Source organism: Arvicanthis niloticus, chromosome X (genome assembly GCF_011762505.2).
Source record: "Arvicanthis niloticus isolate mArvNil1 chromosome X, mArvNil1.pat.X, whole genome shotgun sequence".
Taxonomy (NCBI): Eukaryota; Metazoa; Chordata; class Mammalia; order Rodentia; family Muridae; genus Arvicanthis; species Arvicanthis niloticus.
Window position 1 is genome coordinate 64,231,119 of NC_047679.1, and position 17,195 is coordinate 64,248,313.

The 17,195-nt window shown below is 38.7% G+C and overlaps 1 protein-coding gene across 4 annotated transcripts in view; it reads left to right on the forward strand.

Moving 5' to 3' along the window:
* Window positions 1-10,376: 10,376 nt before the first annotated feature.
* Window positions 10,377-17,195, forward strand: part of Apool (apolipoprotein O like) — a 75,289-nt gene continuing 68,470 nt past the window's right edge. Inside the window, exons 1-2 of one of the 4 annotated variants that reach the window (XM_034484750.2) lie at window positions 10,385-10,479; window positions 11,056-11,094. In XM_034484750.2, the coding sequence (XP_034340641.1) occupies window positions 10,465-10,479; window positions 11,056-11,094 (54 nt within the window). In that variant the 5' untranslated portion in view covers window positions 10,385-10,464. Of the gene's footprint in view, window positions 10,598-11,055; window positions 11,095-17,195 lie in introns of all 4 variants that reach the window. The other 3 variants (XM_034484751.2, XM_076918921.1, XM_034484752.2) reach the window with 3 other exon arrangements.

The following is a 17,195-nucleotide window of genomic DNA, read 5'->3' on the forward strand; positions in this document are numbered from 1 at the left end:
CCCCTTGGGACTTCAGACTGAATGAGAACTCCCTGCGCTTGGGCGTGAGCGCTGCAGCTTCCACCAGGCACTGTGCAGAGTGAACTCAGACAAAATTCCTGTGCGCTTTTCTGATCTCTGGCAGACAGGCGGGAGCCACAACTCCACCCAACAGGAACCCATGCCCGCCTGTGATCACACACAAGCTAATCATCCCCTCATAAAACCAAAACTGAATGCAGCTGTTCTACTCAATAGGCAAATTTTAGACTATTGGCCTATTTTGCCAACAGTTCAGGAGTTTCCCCTTCCATTCCAGAAACTGTGGTGTCCATTTTCAAGCACACCCCTTGTTGACTTTGAAGGGTGAAAATGAGTTAAGCCTCTGGTCAAATTGAACTACTCATGTAGATGTTCACTGGAGAAGTCTATCATTTTTTGAGACTGAATCAGGCTGTTAAATAAAGCATGGTCCTGTTTCTCGTGGAGATTCCACCATGTCAGAATTGTCATTCTCTCTCAACGTATCTTAAGACATTCCATTTCATCGCTCATCTGCTCCTGACAGACAAATTACATTAGATCAGTGGTTCTCAACCTATAGGCCATGACACTATGGGGGGGGGGGGGAGGTCAAATGACCCTTTCACAGAGCTCACATATCAGATATCCTACAAAACAGATATTTACCTTAAGATTCATAACAGTAGCAAAATTACAACTATGAAGTAGTAATAAAATAATTTTATTGTTTAGTGTTACCACAATATGAAGAACTGTATTGGGGTCACAGCAGTAAGAAGGTTGAGAACTACTGCATGAGTTCTTAGCTCCTTTTTTGTTGGGAGCCAAGTCCTAGCAGAAAGCGGCTATCATCTTTGTAGCCATCTCAGGCCATATACCCTGACAAGAGACTTATTTTTCAACAGCCTACAACAGCTGAGCACACTCTGATAAGCATCTTGTTTTTCTCACGTATCTTGTTTTGTTGTTTAATGACTCCAGCTGCAAGGCACACATGGTAAAGTATCTTCAGCTGCATTCCCCTTCTTTTGCTTATTTATACCCATGATTTCCTTTCAATAAATGGGACTTGATCACACACCCTGTTTTGTCTCCATTCTTTGCGTCTCTTGCCCCTCTATCCCCACTCTCTCTCTCTCTTGCTAGACCCTGTTGACTGACCCGGACGGACCGGGTCACTTTTTCAACACTATCAGCAGATCCTGACACTGCTGGCGCCATTTGAAGTTCAGATTACTTGACTCCATAACACCACTGTGGTCCTTGGAATTCATATCTGCATTTATTTCAACTCTCTAGATCATTTTCAGTGTGAAAATTGTACCTTTTGTTGAAAATAAAACTTTCCCCAATTATGATCTATTTAAAACTCCACTTCTGGCAGCTTCTGATGTGCTCACCTTAGGAAAAAAAATAGAGGAAGTTAATACATCGAGGGTTTACTGAGGCATACTTCTAAAGTTATGAACTTCAAGAACTTTAAAAATCTGTATAAATCTTCTAATCCAATATGTGTATTATCTTCTTTTATGCTTAAAAGATGGGGCAAATTTGAAGAGTGATTCCAAATACCCATTCAGCATTTTAGCTCAGATAAATCTTACAAAGAGAAGTTACCATTCTGGCAGTAGATAATGTGTTATCTAGGCTGTGATTTATTCTAAGGAGATAAATTTTGAACTTACAACAGATTTCAAAGAATGGAAAAAGGAAAAAAAAATTTCAAGCCAGCAAAGAAGAGACAATTAAGAGGATTCCTCAATTCCATTTGCCATTTCAAATAGTGGGAAAACAATTTTTTGGAACAACCAAACTGGTAAGACCTGACCACATTCTAAGTAAGCAAATATCTTTCCACAAAATATAAATAAGAGCTGAGACCAGACAGCTTTGTTGAATCAGGGATTTTAATGCTTGGTTAACAAAAACGAGGCTGAGGGCTGCTAGGATGTCTCAGTGGGTAAAGGCACTTTGCTGCCAGGTGGAAGACCTATGTTTTATCACTATGACACATATCCTGGAAGAAAAGAATCAATGCCTGAAAGAAGTCATCACCTGATCTCCGCATGCATGTTGTAGAAATTACACACACACACACACACACACACATCCACACACCCCACACAGACACACACAACCTATAAACATACCTTTAGCCACTACAAACTATTCCTTTTAATAACTTCTAGCTCTAGGCATTCTTAATCACCATAAATCTTTGTGCCTAGTATATGATGTACATGTATATTAACAGTCAACTTAACTTTGTGTGGATAATCAGAGATTTGGGAGAAAAGGTGGGGTAAAATGAAAGCTTATTATCACCTACCTCGTACTTAATCTAGTCTATTCTATAATAATTTTAGCCATATCAGCTAAAACAGTAGTGGTATCTGGCAACATATTTTATTTAGAATACTCTTTAAATAAAAATGCCATTAATGAAGTTCAATATTTGTTATACATACACACACACACACCAGTAGGTACCTTTACCACTTATAAAATTCTAATTCTTTATTTCCGTTCTGCTGCTTTTATCATAGTAACTTAATGATACTACTCTTCTATATGCTGAAGAAGTTCCTTACTATGTATACCCCAACTATATCTATTATATACCACCATAATTCATTCTTTACAGCCATTGAATCATACTTTAAACCTGAAAGAAAAGAATCACTTGTGATATACTTTAACTATCTCATGTTTAGTTTTGAATTTGAGCTCTTGCTAATGAGAAAGTCTTCTTATGTGACAGAACTCAGGCATTCAACTGGGCTGGTCAGGTTGTTAGCAAAAGTTAAGATTATTAGTACATGTACTGATATTAGAAAGATTTTGGGAGCAGTTTTTCATTTTGGAATACATGAAAAGCAAGTTCTTCTTTTTCCCTCAGCAGAAGCTCTATTTTAGAAGGGGAACATGATCAGGTATTGGGGCAGGGAATGGAATAGGAGTGCAGCTCTGAGGGCCAGCAGAAAGAATGAAAACAGGCAAACTCAAGAGGTAGGAGGAGGGAGGAACCTCTAGAATGTACCAGAAACCTGGGAGGTGAGAGATGCCCAGGATTCAAATAGAGGGCCCTTAGATGAAATGCCCAACAGTGGGGAGAGGGAACTTGCAGAGTCCCCTTCCAGCAGAAAGACAGGGCATCAAGTGGAAGGATGGGGTTGCTAATCCCACAGCCAAAAACTCTGACCCAGAATTTTTCCTATCTGAGAGAACCTCAGGGACAAAAATTGGAGAAGAGACTGAGGAAAGGCAGTCCAGTGCCAGGCCTAAATTGGGATTCATCTCAAGAGGAAGCTCCAAGGCTTGACACTGTTATTGATGTTATAGTGTGCTTACAGACAGGAGCCTGGCATGGCTGCCCCCAGAGAGGCCCAACAAGCAGCTGAAAGAGTCAGATGCAGATATTTACACCCAACCAATGGACAGAAGCTGGAAACCCCTGTGGTTGAATTAGGGAAAAGCTAGAAGAAGCTGAGGAGGGGGGTGACGCCATAGGAAGACTAACAGTCTCAATTATCCTGGATCTCTGAGATCTGTCAGACACTGAGCCACCAACCAGGCAGCATACATGAGCTGCTACAAGGCCTCTGACACATATACAGCAGAAGACTGCCTGGTCTGGCCTCAGTGAGAGAAGATGCACCTAACCCTGGCGAGACTTGAGGCCCCAGGAAGTGGGAAGGTTTGGTGGGGGGGAAGCATCCACTTAGAGACAGGGGTGGGGCAGAGGAGAAGGAGAAATGGGATGAGGAATGCTGGGAGGGTGGAATAGGAAGGCAATAACACTGGACTGTAAAAATATATTAAAGAATAATCAATAAATAAATAAATGGAGGGGTATAATAAAAAAAATTGAAGACCAGCAGGATGGCTTATTTGGTAGAGGTATCTGCTGTGCTTGGCTGGCTACCTGAGTTCTTCGGTCAGAACCCATGCAAAGGTGGGAGAACCAACTCCACAAAATTGTCTTCTGACTGTCACATGTGCACCATGATACAAGTGCTCCTGCACATACCATGCATTTGTATACACAATAAAAATGCAAAAATAATTTTGAATACTTCTGAGGAAATGGCTATTACGAACATAGGAGCAAATATCCTGGCTTGTCTTTCTACCAAATAGACTATAGTAAGATTCTGGTCCTCATAAAGCTTAATCTTTGAAGAGGACCAAAGATATTATTATACAACCCCCAAATTTTCAGAGTTGGAAAAAGAACAACACAGAGTTCTGGTATTTTATTCATGGTAGGGTGAATATAGATAACAAAACAATATTTTATGTTTTAAAAGTAGAAAGAAGCCGGGCAGTGTTGGCACACACCTTTAATCCCAGCACTTGGGAGGCAGAGGCAGGTGGATTTCTGAGTTCTAGGCCAGCCTGGTCTACAGAGTGAGTTCCAGGACAGCCAGGGCTACACAGAGAAACCCTGTCTGAAAAAAAAAGAGAAAAGTAGAAAGAATTAGAATATTTTCACTGTAAAAAATTATTAAGGTTTGAGTATATAGGCTTACCCCAATTTAAACATTATGCAATTCATAAAGCATTAAAATGCTATATGATATTCAATTGCCATGAGAAATTAAAAATCAGGAAGGGGGACAGGTCTCTCTATTATTTAGCTCTGAATGTCCTAGTACTCACAATGCAGAGCAGGCTGGCCTTGTCAAAAAGATCCACTTGCTTCTGCCTCCCAAGTGCTTGGATAAAAGGAATGCGGCACTATGCCCATTTTACAATTAATCTTCTTAGAAAGTGGTGGCTTGAATGAAAATGGTCCCCATAGGCTCATAGATTTGAATACTTGATCACCCCAGGGGGTGGCACTATTTGAAAGGACCAGTGTAGCCTAGTTGGAGGAAGTGTTTCACTGGGAGGGCTGTGAGGTTTCAAAAAGCCTATCCCATGCCAGAGTCTCTTCCTGCTGCTTGAAGATTGGATTTAGAACTCTCAACTCCTCCAGCACCATGTTTGCCTGTATGCCACCAAGCACCCTGCAATGGTGACAGAGGACTAAGCCTCTGAAACTGCAAGCCAGCCCCAATTAAATTAAATACTTTATAAGAGTTGCCATGGTCACGATATTTTTTAACAGCAGTAGATCATTTACTAGTACACATAAATACATTAAAATTAAAACTTGAATAAAAGTGGTGATGTAATATGTCTCAGTGGTAGCTGTATCTGCCTAGCATGCATCAGACCCTAGGTTCAATCAAAGAAAAAAGATAGGTAAATAAAAGTAATAAATATCAAGTAAGATTATCTTAGGTCACAGTTAATTTTAAAGATTAGGGATCTGTTCAAGGTGTGTGTGTTGGTGTGTGTGTGTGTGTGTGTGTGTACGTGGGTGCCTGTGAGTGTGTGTGTCTATGAAGTCAGTAGCTGGGTTCATGTAGAAGATGATACACATGTCCAAACTGAAAAGAACAAAAGGGCTGTGAAAGGATTTCAATAGTCAGTTTTCCCTTCTATAATAATAGTACCATTTCTCCAGTGTTTTGCTGTTCAGAACATAGACTTAAGTTCCAAGCTAGAGTCTGTTAAGTACAGCCATGGAACTAGTTTATGAACAATAGAATCTAAGCAGAAACAGTATGATATACATACATCTAAGATGAGTTCTTAAGGCTCGGTGTATCCTCTACTTTTTCCCCTTTTCTACTTCCTGTTGATAGGAATCCACCTGTAATGGCTGAAAGTGGAGAAGCTATTTTGAACCATAAAATGGAATTATATGTTGGGATGCTTGAACAACATGAAAAAGGGGGCCTCAGTTCCAGAAAACAATTGAGCTACATATCAGGCCTGGACTGAGTACATTTGTAAGAGAAGAAAGTAAGTCATTTATCATTATTGGTATGTAATATTTTCTTTTATGAAAGAGGTTTAATATTTGAGTTCATTGCAAACAAAGTTGTTGAAGATATATAACATGCTGCTTAGAAGACAAAATTATATCAGTGTTGCTAACAGATAATGAAAAGAGAAAAGATACTTTCAAATACACAAAACATAATGTGTCTTTACCCTTCTAAAGCTAGAATATGATTCCCCTATCCTAGCGTAGGTGTTTTACTTTGTGACTCATTTCTAATAAACAGAAAAATGTAGTTGAAGTGACAGAGAGTGACATTCAAGATTGGGACATGAAAGGCACTATAACTTCCTCCTTGCTCTTTCTCTTGTATCACTTATTTTGAGAGAAACTAGCTGTCATGACATGGGAATACTCAAAAACTTGATGGAGAAATTGACATGGCAAATAATTCTTAGGTCCTCGCAACCATTTAGTGACTCATCAGACCTTACAACCTCAATCAAATCTTCTGATAACTACAGCTCTACCCACTACCTTGACTACAACCTCATGGTACATTGAGAGGTAAAATTATCCTGTTGAGTTACTTCAAATTCCTCACATATGGAAATCATAAGATAACAAATGCTTCTTTTTCAAATTGCTCTATTTGTGATAAATTCTGGTGCTATAAATAGCTAGTGTAACTATTAAGGCCTAATGATCTTGAGAGTCCAAAGAATGAGTATTAGTCAAAAATTTCCAAGGATAACAATTGAGGTAACAGAAGAGTATTTGAATTTACAATGTTAGGAATTAGTTTTCCTAATTCTCATCTCCAGTGACATTTATTCCAACTTCACTTCAGCCATCCATGGTCATTGCCATATCGTGAGCTGAGTTTTGCATTATGGTACTCCAAATTTTACAAAGCAAGCTCACCTGTGATAGAAAAAGTAGATACTGGCAAACTGGCCTACCTACTTGCCTAATGAAATCTGCTTAATTATGGACTTCATATCATTCCAGGTGTACGTCAGTGGGCAAGCTGCTGCCACACAACTGTATGCCCTCAGAAGCAGCATATTGCATTTTAGGAGGAACAGAAAATAAATAGAGGCACAATGCTGCCAGGGAAGCAGGTAGGCTGACTGTAGATCTTCACATCTCTGTTTATCCCTCCAGATTCAGTCCCTAGGTGCTCTCACCCTCAATTCTGAAGCAGAACACCCATGGGAGCCTCCTTGTACCCCATCTCCGGTAGGTCTCACAGAACTTTTTTTCCTAATCACCAACTTTCCCTAGGTGCTTCATCCCAGCCTCCAACTCCAACCTGCACTCCTAACTCATAGTCCACTCCTGCCAAGGAAGTGGGTAGGCTGACTGCATATTGTTACCTTTACCTCTGTTTCTCCAGACTCAATCCTCCAGTCTCATCCTCAGTTTTGCAATAGAAAACCTGCCCTGGCCTTCCATGCCCCACTGCCCCCATCTCCTGTGGATCCCATAGATCTTCACCTTCTAACCAACCTCCTTTCCCCAACTCATTGCTTCACCCAAGCCCCCAACCCCAGCAAGGCACTCCTTGCCAACCAAGGGCCACTCCTGCCTGGAAAGTGGGTAGAATGACAGCAGATCATCACCTCTCCTTCTGCTCCTCCAGATCCACATCCCTACGCAATTTCACTCACAGAAAATTTACTACCAGACAACAGACATCCATCATACACTCCTAAAATACAGAGAGGAAGCAAGCAGAAATCAAGAAAAAAAAAAATAAACACCCACTGAACAGACAAAACCAGGTATCAGCACCTAGGCCTGTAATCATCCCAATTCCAGATGCTTAGACATTAGCATAAAAACACAATTAACAAGAAGCCAGTATGTTTCCACTGGACCTCAGCAACCCTACTACAGCAAGCCCTGAATATTCCAACATAGCTGAAGCACAAGAAATAAAACTTTAAAACAATATTATGAAGATGATAGAGGTGGTTAAAGAGGAAATGAATAAATCCCTTAAAGAAATCCATAAAATCTACAAACATTGTAAGAAAATGAATAAAACTTTCCAAGACCTGAAAATGGAAATAGAATCTATAAAGAAAAATCAAACTGAGGGAATTCTGGAAATGACCACAAATGACATAAACTATCTTGGTGTAACTCTAACCAAGCAAGTGAAAGATCCGTATGACAACTTCAAGTCTCTGAAGAAAGAAATCAAAGAAGGTATTAGAAGATGGAAAGATCTCCTATGCTCATGGATTTGTAAGATTAACATAGTAAAAATGGCCATCTTACCAATAGCAATCTACACCCCATCAAAATTAGAACACAATTATTCGCAGACATGGGAATAGCAATTCTCAACTTCACATAGACAAACAAAATACCCAGGATAGTCAAAACAATCCTGAATAACAAAAATCCCCCTCTGCCACAAACACCATCTCAGATCTCAAACTGTACTATAAAGCAATAGTGATAAAAACTGCATGATATTGGTACAGAGAAAGACAGGTTGATCAATGAAATAGAATAGAAGACCCAGAAATAAACCCACACACCTATGGTCATTTGAATTTTCTCACTCAGTTTTAAAAAGAAAAAATTTTTCAAAGTTGTTACCAACTGTGATAGAAATTTAAAATTAAAATGATGAGTTATGGAAACTTTTAATAACTTAATAAATGATTCTAAAGAAACAGAGACATGAATCATATTTGAGCAAAAAGAATTTCTCTGATTCTACACATGCTTAGTCACAATTTTTACAAATTGTATATTTACTGTTAATTGTGACAATTTTATTAATATTAAAATTATTGACAAGTGCACCTCAATTAACTATGAACAAAGAGAATCACTTAAAACCTCCCCAAAGCACCTATTGAATATTCATAAATATTAGATTCTGATAAATAATGTAATTAAAAATATATTAAACCTCAAAACCAGAAACTGAAATATTTGCTAATCCTCATTGTCATTGACCAATATGTAAATAGTTTTATTTTTATCAGAAAAATAAATTCATGAAAATTTTAAATATTCACTATTTTTATTTATAGTTTGTGTAATAGAATTTACTTGATTTAATATTATTTTTTCATATTGATATTTATTATAAATATGTATGCTGTACTTTAAGTGTAAAAAATAATAAAAACTTTTAGTCTTTATTCATGACCATTGTTATTTATTTAATCATTTAATAATATATTTCATTGTGTATTCATTAAAAATGAATCTACCTTAAGTATCAGATATGTTTAGTATACTATTAATGCTTAGAAAATAGTTTATACAAAGTTTTAGTGAATGAATGAGTGAATGCAGTTACCTAATACTGTGAAGTTAATGGGAACATTATGGACACTCTTTTTCTCTGAATTATTCACAGAGGCCTCAGGGAGCCTCTGGCCTTATAGAGAAAAATATACCTTCTCACAATATAGTCTCCTGAGAAAACCATAATTATTATTTTATAATGTATTTTAGATCAAGTCACACCAATGCTAAAGCCCTTCCAATTACTTTTCTTTTTTTTCTTTTTTAATTAAGAATTTCCATATAATATAGTCTGATCACAGTTTCCCTTCCCTTGTGTCCTCCCAGATTCTTTCCACCTGTGCCCCTCAACACCATGCCTTCACTGCCTTTCTTTGGAATACAAACAGGAAATTAAAAAAACAAAAAACAAAAAACCAGAGTAGAACAAAACAAACAATCCAAATTACTTATAGTGACACACAAAGCCCCTTTGTAGTATGTTTTTTCATTGCTGTGACCTACCACTCACTCTCTTTCCCTGATACTACTTTTGCATAGACCATTTGCCTACATTCCTTATGACTTTTCTCAAATCACCCTACTAGCGCCTTCAATCTATATGAACTAGCAAACTCCATTCCTTCTCAACAGATACCTTATATTTTTAAACTTTTAATACATTTTATTTGGTGTGTGTGTGTGTGTGTTTGTGTGTGTGTGTGTGTGAAATTTAGGTCATCAGGCTTGGCAGCACATAGGTATGTACCTCTTAAACACTGAACTGTCTTGCCAGTCCGTGATCTATTTTCTTGAACAGCATTTAGGCCTTTCTAAAATGTCTTTGTCATTTTTTCCTGGTGCTCTATGATATGCCACTAGGTTTTGTAGTGTACTCTGAACAACCTCCCGACAGAATTGGTGTTTAGTGACAGTTCTAGAATGAATGTAACTGAATTGCCCCAAGGACTGCAACGATGACATTACTATATGGTTGGTTATTAAGGCAGTTAACTTGAGTTGTAAATTCTTATCTAGACAAATCCCATAAACAAACAAAAAGTCATTCACCTAAGAAAACAATTTCTAGTTGGAGTGTGGAGACTATTCTGAGAGGTTGGATGTATTGAAGGACTGGAATGTCAATCACAAAGAAAGGTCCTTTACTCTGAAGAACTGCTAACCAGTTGACTTTGGCGGCTACAAAGCAGCTGTAGGAGGGCGGGGGGGGGGGGAGGGAGGGGGGAAGGGCAGGAGCCAGCGGGCTCTCGCGTAAAGGGGCGGGACTATGGTGACGCAAGGCAAAGTGAACTGCTTTGTCCCTCTGCGCTCTCCGTCTGAAAACTTGAGCCGAGAGGGTCAAAGGTATGGCGGCCTTTAGGGTAAGTGAAAAGAAACTTAGTTTTACGCTCCCCGCTCGCTTCGAGCCCACAGTAATTGTAGAAGGGACTGTCCATAGTAACTCATGGACGGAAACCCTCAGCAAGTGGCGGCCTGGAGGTGAGACTGTGAGAATCGGTATCTTTAATCTTTGCAACCTCAACAAACCTGCCTAGCCTCCTCCTTAATCCCCTGCAGTTAATTGTTTATACCACGGAGGCTTTAGTCCCCTAACCCGCTGAGTGAGTGATGAGAACAGTCCGGGACACTAGCCTCTCGGACAAAGGAAAACAAAACTTTGGTATTTGTCTTGGTGCGCAGGGCGGGGCGCCAAGACCGTAATGTAAGACTTCCTTCAAAAATTAATCTGTGGGCAAAACAGACAAGAGTAGAGATGTCCCAGAGTCTGTGTTGTGTATGGGATTATACATAGTGCGATTCCCTGTCGAATAACCAGTTTCTTTGGAGTTTAATGAGGAAAGGTGATTTTGTGTAGAAATCGGGGTAAGGGAAGCAAGCCAGCTGACTCGGTTTTCAACATCAGTTTACAAATACTTAACACATGTATTTTTTTTTAGGTGTATAATGACTCTGTTAGGCTTGAAGGCTATAAGAGTGTGAGTAATTCAATCAGCGGACGTTGATTTTTAATATTTCCCATTCTTAACTGCATTTCTATAGTTTGGGACCTCAGACTTTCTTTTGAACTATGGACTACTCTCTTAACTGAACTCTACTTCCTCCATTGCTCTGATGGAATCCATTTTCTCCTGTGCTGCCATAGTACTTACATCAAAATGAGACTCTGCCTGGATACTTTAAAGTCTTTATAGGCACTCCATTATCAGCTCTCAGGGGTCAGGTTACCCTTCTAGATAACAACACTTCACCTAGCCTCTGCTCTCCAGCTTCCTCGCCTGTCACCCAAGAATCCTCTCCTCTGTACTTAACTTCCTACTTTATCTCTCCATGCCCCATTTACCTGCTCTCTCTGCAATTCCTAAAGTGCCCTTGCCCATTCTTATTTAATTTCTAGCAGGCATGTCCGACCAACCTTTTGATAATGCAACCCCACACTGTCCTCCACAAAGTTTATCCTGGAGAATCACAATCAAGTAACCAAAAAAAAAGTTGCAAAAAAAAAAAGCCCCAAATAATAATTTTGCGGTGTTTAAATAGTTTACAGTTTTGTATTGGGTAGGATGTGTTGTGTAGGCCATAGGTAGGACATGCTTGCTCCCTTTGGTAAACACAGAATGCCTCTTCTAAGTGAGTGTTCTTGAAAGCTTTAATGATCCACATGAGATAGTTATTGGCAACCATATTGGTAAGTTAATTGAAACTTTTAAGACCTTTCTTGGTGGCCAAACTATGAGCAGGCTGTAGTTCTGAAAAGTTTCTTGGTTCCCAAGTTCAGGAATGCACAGTTTTAAAAGCAAAACCCAGAAAGATACATCAAAGTTAGATGAAGGTCAGAATAACCTTGAAACATTTATTCCTGGCAGAGTATAGTTGTTATTTTAGATATAACTTGCCAATTATTTTGGCTAATACATCTGGACGATGGTCAAGGCCATAGAAATCTCACATGTGTTGCCAAGGCATATGTGACCACTGGGGGGATCTCTGGTTAAGGGCTGAGAATTATTCAAGGAAACATAAAATGGAGTCAGAACAGGATGGTGTTACTTTAGTCATTTTATTCTCCAATTTTAAAAAGTTATTGTTAAATTTTTGTTCTTGATATAGGGTAAGTACTAGTTCCTGAGTATCATTAGCCTAACGGAGGCAATTTTCTATCTGATGAACTTTAAAAGACAATTTATAAGACCCTATAGCAAGTCTCATAATAAGGGGGAGTAAGGGACCAGGCCAGACAATAAAAATTATTGTGAGCCATAGGTTTTAATTGTTTCCTGGTACCAAAGATCATTTCATTAATATTTTTGATGTAATTTATTTGAACTCTTTGTAAAGTTTTTTTTTTTCCTTAAATGATAATGTTTGATTTGTTGGCACAGAAGCAACAAGTCTCTTACTGTCACACAGCCTCTCTTGTTTTGGAGAACTGTTTCTGTTGGAGACTCTATCTGATCATGGTGTGTATCAAAGGAGAACCCGAAGGTGCCCCATATCTATCTGTTTGACAAATTATGTGTTGTAGGCTCTCTCCTTTTCCTGATTAGAGCCATAGTGTTCAAGACAGTAGTATCCATCTTCATTGGAAAAAGGAGAGGGGCAGCCCCCTATACCTCTGGTTGGCATATCAATAGTGCTTAGGGCTGAGGAAATGACTCTAGACAGTGGCTGCTCAAGTGCTGTTAGCAAGGTGGGATACATGGTCTAGGCGAGTTCTCCAAATAATTGTTTAGATTTCATAAGGAAACTGATTCAGGTTAAGCTGTATTTGAAATTCCTGACACTAGGCCACCCTCATCGACCTAGAATTGTTACTTCCAGTTTTGGTCCCAGGTCAGTTCTGAAATCACCCTAACCCAGCTTCTTAGAATTTGCTTATTGACTTCTGAAAGGCTTATTACCTTAAGCTGCTCTTTTCTGTATGGCCTGATGTCCATTGTAGTTTTACCAGCTGTTTGAAGATTTTGAAGTGTTAATGCTAAGTCCTGGCTCTGAATTGCTTCTGTAGCAGCTCTTGCAAACTATCAGTTGTGCCCAAGAGGACCAGCAGCAATAATGTGAGATAGCCATAGAGAAGGTCAGCACCAATCAGAGTCCAATATTGGTCTAAGTCACTGGAGGTCCAGAGTGATTGTGAGTTGAGGCGTGGCCTCTGGGCAAAAGATGTCTGTCTCTTGGTTATCCTCTCAGCCTTGGTGGTCTGTGGTAGTTTGCTCTGTAGCAGTGGACTGATGGACTGTGATATTCTGTGGTAAGCCCTCTCTGGTGCTTTTGGTATGCAGCAGTTAGGTGGTGTTGCAGCACACAGTGTTACTCAGCTACTGTGCAGTAGAAGGAAATGGAAGGCTTCTCTAGTAGTGACATTTGGCTAAGACATGAATATTTTGCTCTTTTCCTTTTGCTAAGAAAAAGTCCCTCTGTGGAAACCCCTTGTCAGCTTTCATATGTTGTCTTTCTCACATTATCTTTTAAGCAGGAAGCTAGAAATTTGAATGTAGATGTTTTTGTAGAAAATTCCCTTTCAAGTATAAAATAGTTATCATGAATTAACAAAAGCTGCCCTAGCCACACATGGTGTCTTATGCCTTTTATCCCAACACTCAGGAAGCAGAGGTAGGTAGATCACTGAATTCAAGGCCTGCCTGCTATACAGAGGGAGCTCTACTATGTAGAGTAAAAAGAAAAAAAAAAAAAAAAAGCTTTACTACTCCCGATCCATCCCTGCCATGCGCTAGGAAATGTCATTGTCACCTTCCTCACCTCCTCCTTCTCTTCCATGTTCTCTTGCCTTCTTCCATTTCTTTTTAACCCATAGAAATAAGGGCCATTCAGTTAAGTGTGGGTATAGGTGTGGAGTCATCCATTGGAGTATGGGCTCCATACGTGGGGTTAGACCACTGAAGAAAACTGACTCTCCTCTTCCCTGTGGTCGTAAACTCTCCATGGCCCCTCCTTAGGGCTGAAGTGGCCCTCTCTGATCCTTGCTGGAATTTTGACTGGCTAGATCTTAGGTAGGCAAGCAGAATTTTTGAATTTATGAGTATTATGACCTGCATCCAGAAGATGGTTCCTAGTGGTTGGTTGTCTTCTGGTTTGTACAGTCCCACCTTGTAGTCCTCCATGGAGTTTTTGAGCCATAGGGGACAGTGGGTTTTATGCAGATATCCCTTTTGGGGCTGAATACTTCATAGATAACTTGCTTTTCTCATGTGGTAGATTTATTTGTAGTTTTCTGAGAAACATCAGACTAACTTTCAAAGAGGCTGAAGTAGTTTATACTCACACCAGTACTGTATAAGGGTCCTTTCCCCTCACATCCACAGCAGTATTTACTGTCACACCTGGATGATGGCCACTCTGACTAGAGTGAAGTGAAATAACAGAGTGGTTTAGATCTGCATTTTCCTGATGGCTAGGAGTGCTTAACAATTAATGCTTTCTGGCTATCTTTCTGGCTATGTTTCTTTTGAGAACTCTCTGCTCAGTTTCATAGGTCATATTTTAAATGGGTTAAGTTGGGTTATTTGTATATTCTGGACTCCCAGAAGTTGTTCCGTCCATAGCTTACGTGTACATTGGCCCAGTAGGTAAAATACACACATCAAAAGTCATAACAAACACCCTAACTCCAGCTGCCAAGGTCTTGTTAGAAAAACGAATTCAGTATAAAAACCAACACAGCATTTCCCCTACATGCCAGAGCATATTCCCAAGTTTCACCACAGGCTTTTATTTTTAATTTCAACCCTTTGAAGTCGACTATTTGAAATGCTGATGAACAAGGACCAGATTGTACAAGTACATTTTTGCTGTTTATTGTACTTGGGTTGTCTTTTGTTGTTGTTCAGTTACCACAGTTTTTTCCAAGAGTTTGAGTTTTGCAGGAAAATAAAGTGTGTGTGTGTGTGTGATATTTCCTTTTTCAGTAAAGTATGTGCTTTTCATTTTCTAGTATAATAAATGATACTGTGACTAAAAGACTTCCTTTTTCTTCTTAGTAGATTTAATGGTATTTTATTCTTTTAGAGATAATTCACCTATCCACTATTTCCAGAAGAAAATAAGCACCCTGATATATACAGGTCCTCTGTTAGTGACTCATTGGTGATTACTCTAAAACAGGGGACTCTTGTATGAGACTTTTATGTTGCTGTCAAGAAATAGCTTCTAGGCTGTATCTCCAAGATGAAGCATTACTACCTTTTTTTCTTGTCAGTTTCAGCTAGAGAAAATAGTAGTGTATCTGTTAAAGTTGAAGATGAGTTTAGTGGCACTTGTTATTATCACAGACTTTATTATCCCTGGAAAATAGTCTAGCATACATAGAGATGTAGTCCAGAATTTAGAAAAAGGAAGTAAGATGTGTTTTCATGGATAGGAAAGACAGGCTGAGCCTCTTCTTTATGACCCAAGGGAGCATACATAGATCAGTGAAAATGATATGATCATTAACTCACTCTACTGAAGAGCTTTCTCACAAGGATGTTATTTAAAAACAAGTTTTGTGGGAACGATACTGTATTTGTCTCATTTTACTGCAGGTCACAAGTACACTGCTTGGGGTTGCTTGGCGATGAGTTTTAGAAAGGATTTTTAGCTATAGGAATGGCTAGACCAGAAGATATTTTGTGGAGATCTTATATTTTGAGATACAAATTCTCATACTTAAAATGCTGATATGTCTGTTACATGTCCCTTGCTTGAAAGACTAATCACTTACCATTTTCTATTGGATCTAACAATCAATCATTTATTCTGGAACAGCTCTTGATCTTTCTTTCAAGTTAACTTCTGTTCCACCTCCTTCCTGCTATTTCATTAGTTCTGTATGCCTCTACATTTGTTTCCATGTGTACATACTACCTCTGTAGAGAAATCACCCAGAATGTATACTACTGATATATGTAGCCACAGTTCCCCCTTCTCTACTGAAAAGACAGATATTGGGGAAAAAAGAACTAGTAAATAGAAGTTTAAAGAAAGATTTGAAAAAACACAGTTTGGAACAAATGATAGTGGGAAAATAAAGAGTGGAGGAAGTAATTGATTATAAAGAAGAACAATAACAATTAAGAAGAGGTGGGTAGTCTGTCTATTCCTTGAGCTAGGTCAGTGAAATAGAACTCTGCATTGTTGTTCTCTACTCAAATCTAGTAATCACGAGTTTATATGTAACTTTGTGGTGATATATTTCCCAAAGAGTAAATGGAAACATAAAAATTAGGCAAATTAAAAATAGAAAGTAGATAAAGGAGATTCATTCAATGTATTCACAAGCCATATTAAGAAGAGGTACAAATCCAGCCAATTAGTCCCACAAGTCCTTTTTCAGGATCCTGAAGTGATGTAAAGTTTAAACATAGGGCCAGGGATATGTACACTTAAGCAGGCTCAGTCAAGATGTGATCCTGCCCAACATCAACCCATTGTCTGGGCTTTAGTCTTATGCAAGGTGGTCTCAGCAAGTTGTTAGAACTGTGTGAAATTTTTTTCTAGGAGACAAGTTTCCCACCTGACTGATACCGCCTCTTTTCCAAGCATGAGATTTCCTGGGGGAAATTACTATTTCTTTGAGACCTGTTGTTTCACTAGTTTTATATTCAAATTGAGAGGTATTCCTTTAGAATATCTTCATTTCTTCTAGAGTCGTTACTGCAGTCTCTTTTCACTACTGTTCTTTTGGCCTACATAAAATGTGATCTATTTAAACAATATTTAAGCAGGTATACTATAAGTATACTTTCCCCAGGAAACTCACTAATTAAAATATTATTGGTGATTGTAGCTAAAAGTACACTGGCCTGAATAGAAAATACTGTCTACTAAAGTATGTATTTGATACAGTATAACTAATTTTACCAAGAACTTTTTCATGTTATATGCAAAGGTGAATTCTCTCTTTAGTAAATAGTCATTGTCTGTTGGCACTAGCAGGTACTGCAAAAGCACCATTTTAATACACTTACTAAACTTCATCCTGCTCTCATAGACTAGCTCATATTCGACTGGCTCACTGAAAAACGTCTCTTATTTGTGGGAAGCAATAATCTGGTATTTACAAATATAATGGTATATTATT